General features: G+C 31.3%; 1 protein-coding gene across 1 annotated transcript; it reads left to right on the forward strand.

Moving 5' to 3' along the window:
- The first annotated feature begins 2095 nt into the window (after positions 1-2095).
- On the forward strand, positions 2096-7959 carry LOC127126695 (mRNA-decapping enzyme subunit 2). The gene is made up of 8 exons (XM_051055676.1): positions 2096-2365; positions 3977-4128; positions 5032-5159; positions 6141-6236; positions 6837-6989; positions 7140-7243; positions 7327-7394; positions 7521-7959. Exons 1-8 carry the CDS (start codon positions 2286-2288, stop codon positions 7700-7702), a joined length of 963 nt encoding a protein of 320 aa, XP_050911633.1. The 5' UTR covers positions 2096-2285; the 3' UTR covers positions 7703-7959.
- The last annotated feature ends 7904 nt before the right edge of the window (positions 7960-15863 follow it).

Genomic DNA, 15863 nt, shown 5'->3' on the forward strand with positions numbered 1-15863 from the left:
CCCTTTCTCTATAGAGCCCCGTCAATTGCTTTGATTGAGATTCTTTTACGTCAACCCTAGAATCACCATTCAAGACAACTTTAAACTTCTTTTGGCTTAAATCCTGCTAGGTAATGGCCATATAATTCTAACGTGACAAAAGTTGACAACATGACTATTTATGCACATTAAAAACAACATAAAAACTAAAAGTAAGAACACTTAGTATGCTTATTACTAATTAAAAAAACTTTAAAAATAGTTTAAATATCAAGGGCTTAAAAATCTCGCAATAATGAGTTATCATCATTCGAGCTTTCGAGATCTATCAAAACTCACTTCACCTCTCAATCGGGAAATTGGACGGTTATAACCACAAGGACATCTTAGTGGGAAAAAAATCCTTGCAATGTATTCACGAGAGAAAGTTATCTCATGTTCTGGGATTGATCTTAGTATAAGAGGAGAATATTTAGTGGCCATTACCCGACAAACACATCTCTTTAGAGAAAAACTAGATTCCCTACCACCTATGAAACCTCCAACAATTGTATTGAGTGTATGACTAACTAGCCTATCTTCTTTTTTTTCTTTAGGGTTCTTTCTCTGGCACTTAAGTGCCCCAAATTTTGTCAGAGAGAGACTAGGTGTCCAAGATCCCGTCTTATTGAAGCAGGGTTACAAGACGCCTTTGCTAAAGAGTCAAGACACTGTATTTTAGGATTTGGTTGTGACAACACATCTCATCCATAATAACTTGCATCTTTGCTATGATTTTGTTGTCACCACTATCGTGTCTGTTAGCTGTTGTGGTACCTCGTCATGTCACCTTGTTGAAAAAGACGATTAAGGTGATTGAAAGTTAGATGTAAGTGTGGCCTAAGTTAATTTTAGTGAGGCCCCACTGTGATCACCATTTGAACTTGTAAAAAATACAACGAGGGGAACCTGCTCATATGTATGGACACAATAAGTTTTTGTAAATGGTGAATATGTGAAAATAATGAATAATCTTCCTTCCCATGGCCTATGGGCCGAATCGTTAGGAAGAACCCATTATTCCACAACTCCTAAAAAACTTGGGAATAAAAAGACACGTTCTTCCTCCTATCTCATAGGAGAAGTTCCTAGTGGTCTTTACTAAACCGATCATTTCAGGAACACCTCATCTGCGCGCAATAAGGGAGTTGGCTTTCGATAGATATGGGTTAGGTTCAGATGATCCACGACCATTCTTTTATGTGGCCAACCACATACTGAGAGCCTTACCTCTTAATAACTTCAATTTGAGCCGAACACCTATGTCTAAATGGGATGGTTCAGATTAGGTAATCTCTTATCCTCTGGCCTTTCACATCGTTCTTGGGCTGATTGAATTTTAGGTCGGTGTCTTATTGGACTCGATTAAGATTATTTTAGTACAAGAGTCTTAATTTTATATTTTTATCTTTTTGTTAAAAAAAATAAATGTTTATGAAATGGAGTATGTAGTGTTATATTTTTTAGAGTCTAAGACATGGGAGACTTCGGGGTCCCTGCCCAAAATGATGTCGCCCATGCAACATCTTTATTGAACGTGGGGGCTCGCCCTTAGGACATATGGTGTGTATAATATTGTTATTTCCCGTTAGTCATATGAGAATGAGTCATTCCATGACTCCTAAAAAATAGGTAGTAAATAGTCTCTCACTGTCACGGGAGAGCAGATAATGCCTTTAAGAGTTTCCTAAACCCTGTGCCTAAAAGGCTCATGTATATACTTCTCTCCAACAAGAGAAGACATATCCTAACTTACACATAACACCTAAAGCAACATGCTTGCATAACAAAGTCTCTCACCTCACATGAACATAACCTCTAAAAATATCATAAAACCACCATATATGCCTTTTAGTCGACGTGGAAAAACCCTCACCATCCCCAAATTATTATAAACCTACTAAATTCTTTAAATACCTATATCCTTATCGCGGTATCATGCACATCTGTATTTATTTTATAACTAGGAGATATTGCAGGTTTATTTTATTTTTTTATTTATGTTTGAATAGATATGCTAGATAACTAGTATGTTAAAAAAATGTTTATCAAATAAAAAATTAAAATTAAAATTAAAATCAGTTTAGGAGGGGGAATGAATATTTGAAGGCGCGATTGACCTTTGGATCCGAAAATTGAGTTGAGAATGCAATCATCAATTTTACCATATAATCAAAATATAAAAAAAAATCTCCGATCAATTTTCCTCATTTCAATTCAATTTAATATTTGGTTCTAGGGTTTGAAGCTCTCTGAAGCCATTACCCATGGCTAATCATCATCGTTCTCCAAGTTCTTCATACAAAACCGTTCTTCCACCTCAAGAACTCCTCGACGATCTTTGCAGGTTCGCAATTTCCACTTTCTGCTTTCGATTTCATTTTTTTTCTGCTTTTCACTTGCATTACCTGAGGAATTGTGCGGCGTTGACTGTGAATTACCTAAGATGTTATTTTAAGCTTCAATGAATGATTGATTCATGATTTTCTCTGCTGCTGAGTGTGAAAAATCATTATTAGGGTAAATAGTCATTTTAGTCTTTGAATGTATCAGTTACATTTGAGAATTAAACTAGTAACTAATTGAAGACTAAAAGGATTAACAAAAGACGCATTTAGGTATGTTTTTGTTTTTAAATTTTCATACATTCAAGAACTATTGCAACAAAGTCTCACATGAATAAGTCCCAACGGTATGCTTGGATTGATAAAATTGGGTGAAATGGAGTGGTATGAGATGGAATGAAGTGTTATTCTATTGTTTGGATAAGTTAAATTGGATGGGGTGGAGCAGAATGAGTGGTATGGATTCCATTCCATTCCATCACTTACCACCATATTTCTTTCCCTCTGATTTGGGTGGAATGAAAAACTTATCTTGTTCCGTCCTAAAATATATTGATGATGGAATGGAATTGGAAACTTCATTCATCTCCATTCCACTCCGCTCCAATTCATTCTGCTCCCTTCATTTTATGATATCCAAACAGAGCCAAAATGAAGGATTAACTAATCATTAGGTATTTAAAATCGACACTGACATGGTGGCTGAAGCCAAAGTTATTTCACCGCCTATGGTTTTTGGCTGCAAATTGTTAAAATGGGAAGATGATGCTCTATTTGATCCTTCTCTGTGCAGAGGGAACTTCCAAATGCAAAATCACTAGACCTGAAATGAACTCATATCCTTATCTATGGCTTTTGGCATAGAAGTACCATTACCATATGCACTATGATGAGATGAACTTCTGAATGAAAAAGTCAGACCTATTCAAAGGAATCAACAACTTCTGTAATAAAATCTGAGAAAGTTATAAAGAATATTTAGACAAAGGATTAATAAGGTCCCAGAAAGAACTTTTGTGTTTTTGTGCGTGCAAGTATGGATGTGGTATTGACAAGGAATTGATTTAGAGACACAGTACTTATGCATGAAATTTAGGGAGATACATCAAGGAAATAAATAAGAGTAAGAACACAGCTAGAACATTGAAGGTCCTTACTTTTTCCTTTCTCACTATCTCATTCCCATCTCCCCTCATACTCCTTTTCTCAACTGAATTCTTCTCTGACATATTTTCTGCCTTCTACACATCTATTTCTTTATGTCTCATGTCTTCGATTTGAAATATTCTTCATCATCTCTCTTGAACCCGATGCTTAGTCCACTGCTTGCTGCTTTGTCCTACTTGAATGTATCTTGGTTTTAGGGGTCATGTCACCCATTCAATTGTTTTCTTCGGTTTTTATTTATTCTTTTTAATAATAATTTGGAAATTTGTTGAAATGGTTTGGCATGAATTTGTAGTGATATAGGTTTTATTTGATCACATGCTGTTGGGTATTCTAGTCCTTTTATTTCTGTAACACTTTTGGAATTCTATTAACTTTCTCCCCTCTATATCCTTTATTTATGCTGTTCATATTGTAAAAGACTATATGATATGTTTATATTGCAGCCGGTTTGTGCTAAATGTGCCACAGGAAGACCTTCAATCATTTGAAAGGATCTTATTTCTTGTGGAGTATGCTCATTGGTTTTATGAAGATAATTCTGTAGAAAATAATCCATCTCTGAAGTCTTTAAGTCTGAAGGAGTTCACTTCACTATGTATCCTTACTACAGTTTTCTTTTGTTTATTGTCCTCTCCGTTTAAAATTGCTTAAGTTATTCTTATTATGTAATTTACTTTTGATAATAGTAACATATCAACTATTTTTTCATGCACTGGCTTCTTTCTTAGTTTTCATTAAACAAGGGAAAATAACACGGTAAGCTAAATTCTTTGGCTTAGACATGGAGGTGAAATGAAAGAGTGTGAGCAGAGGACAAATGATATATTCACAGAATTTAATTTCGTGGATGGTTTGAAATATTTGATTTGGTTAAAACTGTGTTGCTCCTCAAGATTTAAATATTTTATTATTTTTTATGCAGTCTCCTGTAATCTATGAATGAAATCGCGGAGGGGATCTAAATTCTAAATTATTCTCCTCTCATGGTTTTCTCTAATATTCTAGCACCGAACCAAGCATAACAATCTGCACTGCAGTCTAGTTTTCTGGAAAGCTTCATATTTTTGTCGTCATTTTTACTATGTTTAAAGGTAGAGGAAACTGCATGTGTTACATGGATTTCAGGGCAAACTGTTAGTGACTTAGTGTAAATTTTCTCTGCATGGTATTGCACCGAAAAGATGTAAGCACTAAGCAGACCTTTTTTTCCTTAAAAAATTTCGATAGTGTTGATGAACAGCTATGCTCACATGCTTGTGCACAGATACACACATACTTCAAATGAAATGCTAATATTAGAATAGTGTTGTTTTTAATAATTCTCTGGCCAGGTGAGACAAGGATATCCTTGTTTTGATTTACATTTTTAGACATTAGAAGGCATTGTTGTATAGGCTTACATAGAAAAGGCTAATCATCACTACATTTTAGTTTCATTGTCCTAATCTAATCTCAGTATTCACATCATATAACTGGATTCTTCCTTAATATTGAACAGTGTTCAATAGTTGTGATGTTTTGAAGCCTTATGTGGCCCATATAGATGACATTTTTAAGGACTTCACTTCCTACAAGGTTCGAGTTCCTGTAACTGGCGCAATAATTCTTGATGAAACCTTTGAAAGGGTAAGCTGAGAATATATGCTCTTAATAGTACTCATTGTTTGCTTTCTATAATAAGAAAATGCCTTGGTTTCTATTCTAATGCAGTGGGCTTTGCCTCTATTTTATAACTATGGCCCCGAGTCAATTTACACCCTTAAATTAAAACTATAATATGTTGTTTTTTCTCTCATTTTTGTACTTTGTTTTGTACATTTTGTTAACAATTACTAAATTCAGTGTGCGAGTTTCACATGGTTAAAATCTATCTTATAAATTCTATAACATAGATTATTGATAGCTGGCTCTAAGGAGGATCAATATTGTCAGTTGATGGCTGCTCATCATTCAAGTGATTAGAGACAATGCCAAATGTAAAATTTTAAAATCAAACATGGTGTAAAAGTTTTTATCACACAGTCTTAACAAATCAAATGGACCCTAAAAATATTACAGAGACATTGATACTGTGTTAACATTTAGAAATTAGAGGTGCAAAGGCTACTTATGTTTTTGTTTTGTAGCTGCAGTGTTAGTTCGAAATAACCAGCGTTCCCTATTGTATTACAATTATTATTATTATTATTATTATTATTATTATTATTATTATTATTATTATTATTATTACTATTATTATTATTACTGGTTATTTTGAAATATTGCTTTCACCTTCACCGATATTCCGTGGTCCAGAGCTTTTGTTTCTGAACATGAGGGACGTATTACTTCAACTGTGCATTGAAAATTTTAATTAGGTCTCTAAGAAGCACAATTATTATATAAAGAAAAGACATTCAGGTTTATTAACTTTTTAACCTGCATTATGAAGTTGTCACTTTTATCAGAACGGCAAAGTTGTATGTTCAAGATATTGTATATTACAACATAACATCAACTTTTCTAGGTTCAAGCAAGTAGTTTTACAAGAGAGCCTCATAGGACTCAAATTATTACTATCAAAGTTATTTATCGGTATGTTGATTCTTATTTACTATCTGTTGACAGTGTTTGCTAGTTAAGGGATGGAAAGGATCAAGTTGGAGCTTCCCTCGTGGCAAAAAGAGCAAAGATGAAGAAGATCATGCATGCGCCGTAAGAGAAGTAAGCGCGGCTGTTCAGAGTTATCCCTTTCTCATTTTAGTTGTGAACGAGTCTCCTTTTATTTTCTTTTGCTCTGTAGCTCTATGAAACATAACACAAATGATATAGATTTATTAAACCTACAATTAATTTGACTTAGCTAATTTATGTCATACTAAGGGTGCATTTCCCCCCATATCTTAGTTTTGGGTTCTTATCTCCTTAAACGGAGAAGCTGGGCTAAAAGTCCTCCTTAAAAACTAGGTGTTATTGAACAGTGTAACTATACCGTAGTATTCTGGGGTAATTTGAACTCTTTTCGCGTTTGTGTGTATATTCTAAAAGAAATTAAAGATTATTACTTGCTAATGTTGGTCTTATAGAATTTTTAATATGATCAAGGATCTTATAGAAATATTTTGCCAAACATTTTTATTTCTTAAATAACTATTAAGCTGGATGGAGTCAAGCTGGAATTATCAAATAATTTCAGCTTTATATACAAAGCTCTTATTTTTAGCTTTTAGTTTAAGAAAAAAAGCCAAAAAACTAAGTTGGGTCAAATACACAAGAATCTCGCCTTATCTTTTCCTAACTTGTTTTTGTTTGTGCTAAATGCAGGTCATGGAAGAAACAGGTTTTGATGTTTCAAAACTTCTTAACAAGGATGAATACCTTGAAGTTATTTTTGGACAACAGAGAGTGCGACTATACATTATTGCTGGTGTCAAAGATGATACATCATTTGCCCCACAAACCAAAAAGGAGATCAGTGTATGTGATTCTTTTAATGTATTTATTTTGGAGCCATGTTACCTTGAAAATTGGATTTGTATTTATTCTGCATTGTTTAGTTTTAGAGCTCTTTAACTACTACTCCATAAGAGATAAGAATGCTGAATTTGGCTTGTTATATCTATACAGGAAATTGCATGGCAACGGCTTGATGACCTTCAACCTTCAAGTGATGAAGTGATATCTCGTGGGATCACTGGTCTTAAGCTGTATATGGTGTCCCCTTTTCTGGCGTGAGTACAACTTCATGTTTTTGATTTTATGGTTATGTCCCTTATGTTGTCAATGTTCAAAAAGATTCAATGCGTTCATGCAGATCTTTGAAATCATGGATTTCATCACACCAACCTCCCATGGCTCCAAGACCTGATTTGCCTCTTAAAGGTATTTGCTATATTAATGCAAGTGCTGGTTGTTCGTTACAAACAGCTATTATTTTATCGTTTAACTACCTGTAATGAAAATAAAGAAAAAGAAGGATTGCTAACAAGCCTTTATTCTTTTGTTAAGGAATTTGTGTATGGAAAGCGAAGCACAGTTCTACTGGAAGTAGTTCTACACTTATGGAAAGCCAGCCAACAAAGATTGAACCAGATTCTCAGCCTCTTGATGTAGGGCCTGGCCGAAGTTTTAGGAATTTCAGATTTAGTACTGCACAAATTTTACAAGCAATGGAAGCTTCCTTTTCTTGAAAATCCAGCCATGTTCCTGTAAAGTACTCTTCAACTGAATTGTTTTCTCCATTTCACTGGTAGTTATCCATCTCTATGGTCTAGTTAGGTTTCTGTACATGTTTGTGGAGTAGTCTAATATGTACATTATGTGCATCAACCAAGTTTGTGTACCTAAGACTGGATAGAATTCTCAGTAGCATATATGGAGAAGTAGAGAAACATTCCGATGTAAAAGTTACTATACTTTCCCTAATCAGAACTGATTCCTACATTTATCTCGGTCTCGAAAAGAATGGAACTGATTTCTGCGGTAATGTTTATTATAAATCCCTATATAGCAGCAGCTAATTCATGCCAACATAGCTTTTTGTTGGAAATGTTGTTTGCAGGTAGGTCATTTGGTAGCTTTTGGAATGAATTGAAATTTTCTCTCTAACATTTTGAGTGAGCAACGTCTCTTTTTTGCTTTTTAAGCTGTAACCCTAATTGTTTTTTAAATTGAATTCGCCGAAGTTTTGAAAATTAAAAAATTACATGTGTTGAGTTGTCAGACTCTGCTTATGTAAAATCTTTTATTTCATGATCGTGATATAAGTTCATGTGAGATTCTTACATACTAAAATAAAATGTTACTTATGCAATGGAAAGTCAATAGAAGACGTGTAATGTGTGACTTTCTTCAATCTTTAATGAAATGAGAAATTTAAGAAAATAGAGAAAAGTTTTTGAAAAGCTAAATATGACATTAGATCTATTTTAGAAATTACTTATTAAATTGGGTAAGGTGTAACTAGCACAAATTTCTTATCTCAACTTTGTATCATAAGATTAAAATAATTCTAGAAGATGACGTGGAAAACTTCAAATTGTCCTTTTCTCTTAATCTGTCACCTCATCAAAATGAGAGTAACTTTGTTCAAGAATTTATTTATTTTTGACCAAACTAACAAATGAAAAGGGTTTGTTGATCTGGTTATTTGGTTATCTTTTTGCCTTTTCAACTCTCTCGTTGTGGATCTCTCTTGTTATATGTGTATATTGATATTGGAAATAAATAATGGTTTGTATGTTTTTTTCCAATATAGGTTGATTTTCCATTATATATGTGTATTAATACCGTAAATAATAAATGATTATGTTGTTTTATGAGGTTTGCTGCAACTCTGTTTTTTATTCTTGCTGCAACTCTGATTTGTGAGGCATGTTGATTTCCTATTATTTTACTTGAGTGTTACAAGTCATATTTTATGTCTCTTTTTATTGTCTTATTTCGATTTTAGTGTTTCTTTCTTTTGCATGAGTTTTGTTAAATAAAGAGACGAGTTTTGTGACAATTGGTCAAGGATGGTTGGAAAATCCCTTGAGGTAAGCTTTCCTGGTTTTTCTTTTCAAGTTTTTTTCTTTCTATAATAGAAGGAAGTTTTTATCTTCTTTATCCATCTACAGGTAATGTTCTCTTATAATTTTTATTCGTATGTGTTTGGTCATTGTGCATATGCTTGATCTTGAAGTAGATCTGTTACTTTTATGTTATTACAAATAAAATTTAAGTAAAGTTAATTATATGTGTTTTCATGTTAGTTTAAATAAAGTTTAGTTCGATAAAAAAAATACTATAGCATGACTATTTTTATAGTTATTTCTTCTAATGCAAAATAGTATTTGGCTTTTGAGGGATGATGCTCATTAATAAGGATTGATAGATTTGCAATATGGATGAAGATGATCCAGAAAAGCTGATAGTTGGACAGTAGAAGATGAGGATGAAAGAAGGAGATAATGGAAAACAAAAATTTGATGCAAAACATGATTAAGGTGGCAAAGGTGAAGATGTGAAAATGGTGTTACAATCGAGATGATCATCAACTTGAAGAATGGTTCAATCACAAAGAATAGAAAAATCAGGAAAATCAAACACAAATGTCACATTGTGTATGAAGCTGTCTACATGAATTTGACAAAGTGGTTCAACATTGTGTCATGCCGTACCTCACCTAAAAACTCGGTTTTCTAACATGTACTGACTTTTGTAACTCAATCATGCAAAAGTGCATAACCAAATATCCTTGGACAATATAGTTACTATGTTATATTGTTTTGTACTACATATATTATATTTTTTCAATATTATAAATAAACTTTGTTCATTTTCAAAAACTTTTTTAAATTTTTATTATTTTAGTTATGCATACAAGTTTTTTTGTGAGTGATGGAGTAGTTATGAAATATAAAAAGTTGAATAAATATTTCAATTTAGTTATAATCAATATTTTAATTACTTATAAATCAAAAAATTATTATTAATTTGAGAAAAAAAATCATTTTTTTTATAATGAAACAATTTATTGAATATACTTTTTTTTAACTTATACAATTTATTGACTATAATTTATTTAGAGTGTAAAATTTAAACACTTTTTTTTAGCTAAGATTTTATAAGAACACATTGTTTATTTTTAATTTATAAATTATAAAAGTTTTCTTTTGAACAATCCACTATTGTATTGGAGTATAAAAATTTATAGAACTAATTATATTTTTATATACTCAAGTGAGAGCTTTGAAATGAAAAAAAAAACTTCATACAAAAAAAGTGATAATCAAATTAAATAAAATATAATTTAAAAATACAAGAATTAAAGTGATGATCAGTTCTATGTGTAGTCAAATTTAAAATCAATAGAAAAATATAATATTTTAGAAATAAAATGTGTTGAACAATTGATAGAATCTTTTTTGAAAATTCAAGAGAATTTAATGTACTGGAAAAAGTTCAATTTCACAATTTTTTGAAGAGTTTAAAAGGAGTGTATTATATGTGTAAACTAGTTTTACACCATCATTCAATAAAATTATAATATTATGCCATTTCATATGACATTTAAAAATTAAACATGGAATTTGACATGATACACGTCTGTGATTGGTTGATAGTTTAAAAATATTTTAGAATTTATTTTGGACTATTGATTCAATTTTTTTATAAATAATATCAAATATATATATATATATATATATATATATATATATATATATATATTATATATATATATATATATATATATATATATATATATATATATATATATATATATATATATATATATATATATATATATATATATATATATATATATATATATATAAGAAAAATACATTGTTGATTCAAATGGCTTTTTATACGAAAAAAATTGAATAATAGAAATTTATTGAATAATGAAAATTTATCTTGAATAATAGAAATTATATATACGAGAATAACTTTACTATTGATCTAAATATTGAATAATAGAAATGTATCATTTATTTTTTTATAGATATGGAGTTTGTTAAATAAAATTGAGTATATATTTTAAAATTGTATTATCGCTTATAAAATGATTGATTTATTTGTAAAAAAAACTAAAATGACTGATTTGTCTAATACAAATTTTAATAGTTTTTATTTTTAATCATATTATTCTTAATACCGTTGTTTACATTTCATCTTCTACATGTATTATTATTTCAATTTAAATTTACTTTCATTTTTAATTTTTTTCAACTTCCTATTTCATTACTTACAACCTACAAACAAATGCGCCTCCAATACTACATCTCATCCTAAAAAGTACCTGTATGTGTGGACGCGTTAGTTACTAGTTTATTATTAAAATAATTCTAATAACTTAGTGCACGGAATATCATCTCCAAATAATTTTTAAATTAATTTAGATTTAATTTTTAAATCAAAATTATACTTTCATGGAACAAATTATCATAAAAATTAATTTTAAAAAATCAGATTATTATTTTTATCAACAAATGAAATGACAATAACAACTAGAAAATTACACATAACTATTATTATATGTTTAAACCTAAGTGATTGTCTAGATAATATAATAATTTTTTATTACTTTTTCTTAACAAAATTACTATTTTAAGAGATGTAGAATTAATGTTTACTTCTATATTATATCATTGAGAGAATATTAAACTTTTTAAAGAGAAAATATGGTTTACACCATAAGTGTAAACTAATTTTATATAAAAGTATTTGATAGTTAGTTTTAAAAAATAATTATAAAATAGACATACTATGACGGTTTTTTATAAGAAGAGTATGCAAAATTATTTTGACTTAATTTAATTTTTAATATCTTAACTAAATTGTTCGTTTTAAATTGATTTCTTATTTAATAAACGTCAGAGTCAATTTCTTAAATACATATCAACATTGTATTCTCAATTAAATATTAAGTTTTGCAACATTGATATTACACATGGACTCGACATTTAATTTTATATTATTTTTTTATGAATCTAATCCCTCATCATCTTTCTTACAAAGCAAAAGAAAAATCTAAGATTTCTTCTTGTTCGCATTCATCTCCTATTTTTCTGTGTTCATCATCATCTCATAATTTCCTTGTTGTTAATCTTTATCCTCCAATTTGTTCGAGTTCAAATCTCGTGCCATTTTCATCTTTATAATGCTCATGTTAATCTTCTTTCTAATTCGTCATCTTCTTCTTAATTTTCAAAATTCTAGGTTATTCATCTCCATGTCCAACACGTTCATCTACTTACAAAATTTGAGAACTCACTCTTATTTGCAATAAAATAACTAATCTCTTAGTTATTGTGGGTCTGCTCTGAGAAGATATTAGAGAAGAAAATATTACCGTCAAGAGGATATTATTTTGAGAATCATGACCGACATTACAAATTTGAAAATTGAAAAACATCTAGGGTTGTAGAAACTACCAAAATCCCAATAACAAAAGATGTAAATTCTTTAAATGTTTCGTTGATGATATCGTTGATGAAAGAGTTTTTAATATAAGAATATGGTTTAAGATGTCAATGATGTTTTGGGTTGTATATTTAGAGTTGAATTGAGTGTTAGTAATAATGTTTTTGTCTAATGATAAAGTTTATTGGGGTTCAATGTATTTGAAATAGATTATGGAAAATTTGTTGTATTATTTGATTATGGTATCTTGTGATATCATTTGGAATTAATGTTTTAATCCTTTGTAAAATTGATGTTTATAATTAATGCAAGTGTCTATATTATGTGAGTGTAATCTTGTGTAGTAATTATTTAATAGTGTTATTATGTTACGATCTTATTTTATATCGTACTTTGGTTGGTAATTTGATTCGTAATTTGATGTATCTTATAATTATCAGATTTGATATTATTCTACCAAATCCTTTTTCTGAATCAACTCCCTATTGTAATAACAAAAAAGTCATTCAAATTGCTCAAACTCAGTATTTTATGAAAGTATTTGTGTTGTCGGATTTGTTAGAAATCCCATATTACTTAGATTATTGAGTTGTTGAATGTATAAACATGTGAAAGAAATCTCACGCTTTTAGATAACTCTTGAGGATGAAATTCAAACACATTTAATATAATTAACCACATGAAAAAGATAAACCATTTGAATGATAGATACATCATTTCTCTTGTTAGAAATTTCAACAGTGCTTAATTTAAATAAATTTACTATTATTTGCATAATTAATTCAATCCCACTACACGCACCTCATTTTTTACCATTATAGCATTCATTATCTAACCATAAGTATCATCACTTTAGTCTATAAGTTCAAACAATCTCCTTGGATCAATAATTTTACTTACCACTCATGAATCTTTGTTGGGACAATTTTATCACACTTACACTTTTACACCAAGAGAGGTAGTAAGCATGATAAATGGAGGAAAATTATGGATAGGGAAAAAAGTCAATTGAACGGAATCAAATTTGGGCGCTTTTGGACCTACCAACATGAGCAAAAACATTTGAAGTAAAATGGTTTTTTAAGACAAAATTAAATGAAAAGGGTACCCCTAACAATATGGAATTGATTTTAATAAAATACTTGCTCTATACGCTTGCATGTATACAATAAGAAAGATCGTGACTCTTATAAACCTTCTACATTACTAATTTGAGGATGATAAGATTCTCATTGGCATTGGAATTATACAAAAACTAGGAAGGAATTGTTATTCTTTCAACTATTGAAGTTGAATTTATGACTGTTGTAACAAGTGTCATGCAGCGTGGATGAGACAGATTTTGAGAAACTTAAATCATGTTCAAAAAAGTAGTTTACCATCCTGTGTAATAACAACTTAACAATTAAACTTAAAAAAGACTACTTATACATGGAAGAAACAAACATATAAAAGTTTGTTTTCATTTTTAAGAGATCTTATAAACGATGGAGAAATTAAAAAATGCTTGAATACACGGAAGTAAACTAGTTGCATTCTACCGGTTTAATAGAGAGAGGGTAAAAGGATATTTAATGTGGTTTTTAGTTTGTAACTATATGTTAGGAGTGACAGTCTTGGTTTTCTTATTTGTTCTAAAGGGTGTCTATTTCATGGTGAAGCTAGCGGAAATATACTCGAACGTATCGCACGCTCGAACATACAACAAAGTCGCCATCGAACTTTATTTATCCCCAAAGGGAAGTGAAACATCGATAAAACCCGAGGGAAAGAGATATACTGGGTAAGGAAGTCGGTTATGCAAGGGGAAGATATTAACACCCCAAACATCCATGGTACTCCATGGGAACCGTTATGACTGTTCTCGCTCAAATGAGTGTTATAACTAAGATTACTCGTAAAAGAATGGGAAAAGGAAAGAAATAGATAATGTGCTCGGTGAGGATTGGGGCCCTCATGCTTACGTATCCTCATAGTGCAATGAGGAATTTAGAGTTTCGTAGTTCAAGGAACTAGAAGTGGGAGATGGAAAGAAGTGTGATCAAAGTATGGTCTGAACCAAAGAATAGTGTTTTGAACTCCAACAAGGGTGAAAAGATGAACCTAAGAGTAAGGTGGTTATTACCAGTATGTGGGCTAGCAGGCTGCCACTATAGGGTAAAGCCAAAAAAGACAAAAAAATAGGTGTTTGAGCACAGTCCCAAACATCTCTTGATTCACAAGGTGACACAAGAAGGAGCACAAAGAGGTAATGTATTTGGCTCAAAGATGACTAGTATATCAAATGGAGTGAAAGAAGGTAGAATGTGAATGTATCGTGGAAATGAATGGAAGGAAGTGACCATGGTCACAAAATTGGGTATCTGGTGACAAGTGACTGAAGAAGTATTGTTTGAAATCGAAAGGTGAAAATAGATTGGAATCCATAAGAGAAATGTGGTTTGTACCATAAAGGGAAACAACTTTAATCGATATGTGGACCAGCAGGCCGCCACTATAGGGTGTTTAGTAAAAAAAAGGAAGAAATTAAATGTTTGAGGTTGTAGCCCAAACAACTCTAGGTAGAAAGGCAGACTTTATGTGTCCTAAAAGGATGTATATGGACTTCCAAGGAAAATGTATTTCGATGTCAAAGGAATAATATGTCACTGGATGAATGGTTTATGATTGAAGGTAGGTAATGAATAGTGAAAGATATGAGTGATGCCCTAAGGCGAAGGAGGAATAATTAGAAGTATGTTCGCCAAGGATTCACATCCTCGTGCCTACGTATTCTCATCATGCAATGAGAAAGTCAGAGAAATTGTAGTTCGGAACCACGAGAATAGAAAGAGAGACCTACAGTGATGAGGAGTATGATTTGTACCAACAGAATGGTATCAAAAGGTATTTGTCTAAGCGACAGGGGCTCACAAGACAAACCAAATTTCAGAGGTTGACTGCCATGAAACAAGGAGAGAGAGAGATATTTGTCTAAGCGACGGGGGCTCACAAGACAAACACCAATTCAAGGAATGATTGCAGTACTGGATAGTACAAGGAATGATGTATCATTGGATGGGGAACGAACAGTTCGAGATCAAAGAAGAATAGTATTTTGGATCCAAGAAGGAGATAGACTCTGAATCAAAGAGCAAGGTAGGAATTTACCAATACATGGACTAGTAAGACCGCCACTATAGGGTAAAGCCAGAAAGAAAGACTGAATTAAGTGTTTGGGCGTAGTCCCAAACAACTCTCGATTGATGAGGTGGACTGTCGTTAAATCGTCCTAACAGGATAGACAAGGAGTCCAAGGAGAAGTATGATTGATCTTAAAAAGGTGATATTGATTGAATGAATGAAGAATGATCGATTGATAAATAGGGTAGCAATAGTTAAGGTAGATTGATAAATAATATAGCTCGCGAAGAAACTCGGTTCTCCTGCCTACGTATCCTT

Source organism: Lathyrus oleraceus, chromosome 1 (assembly GCF_024323335.1).
Source record: "Lathyrus oleraceus cultivar Zhongwan6 chromosome 1, CAAS_Psat_ZW6_1.0, whole genome shotgun sequence".
Lineage (NCBI taxonomy): Eukaryota > Viridiplantae > Streptophyta > Magnoliopsida > Fabales > Fabaceae > Lathyrus > Lathyrus oleraceus.

Excerpts from the sequence above, each read along its gene's own strand:
- LOC127126695 (XM_051055676.1), top strand. The coding sequence starts at position 2,286 with ATGGCTAATCATCATCGTTCTCCAAGTTCTTCATACAAAACCGTTCTT. Across the intron at positions 4,129-5,031 it reads GAAGGAGTTCACTTCACTAT|TGTTCAATAGTTGTGATGTT; the intron begins GTATCCTTACTA and ends AATATTGAACAG. Across the intron at positions 6,237-6,836 it reads ATGCATGCGCCGTAAGAGAA|GTCATGGAAGAAACAGGTTT; the intron begins GTAAGCGCGGCT and ends TGCTAAATGCAG.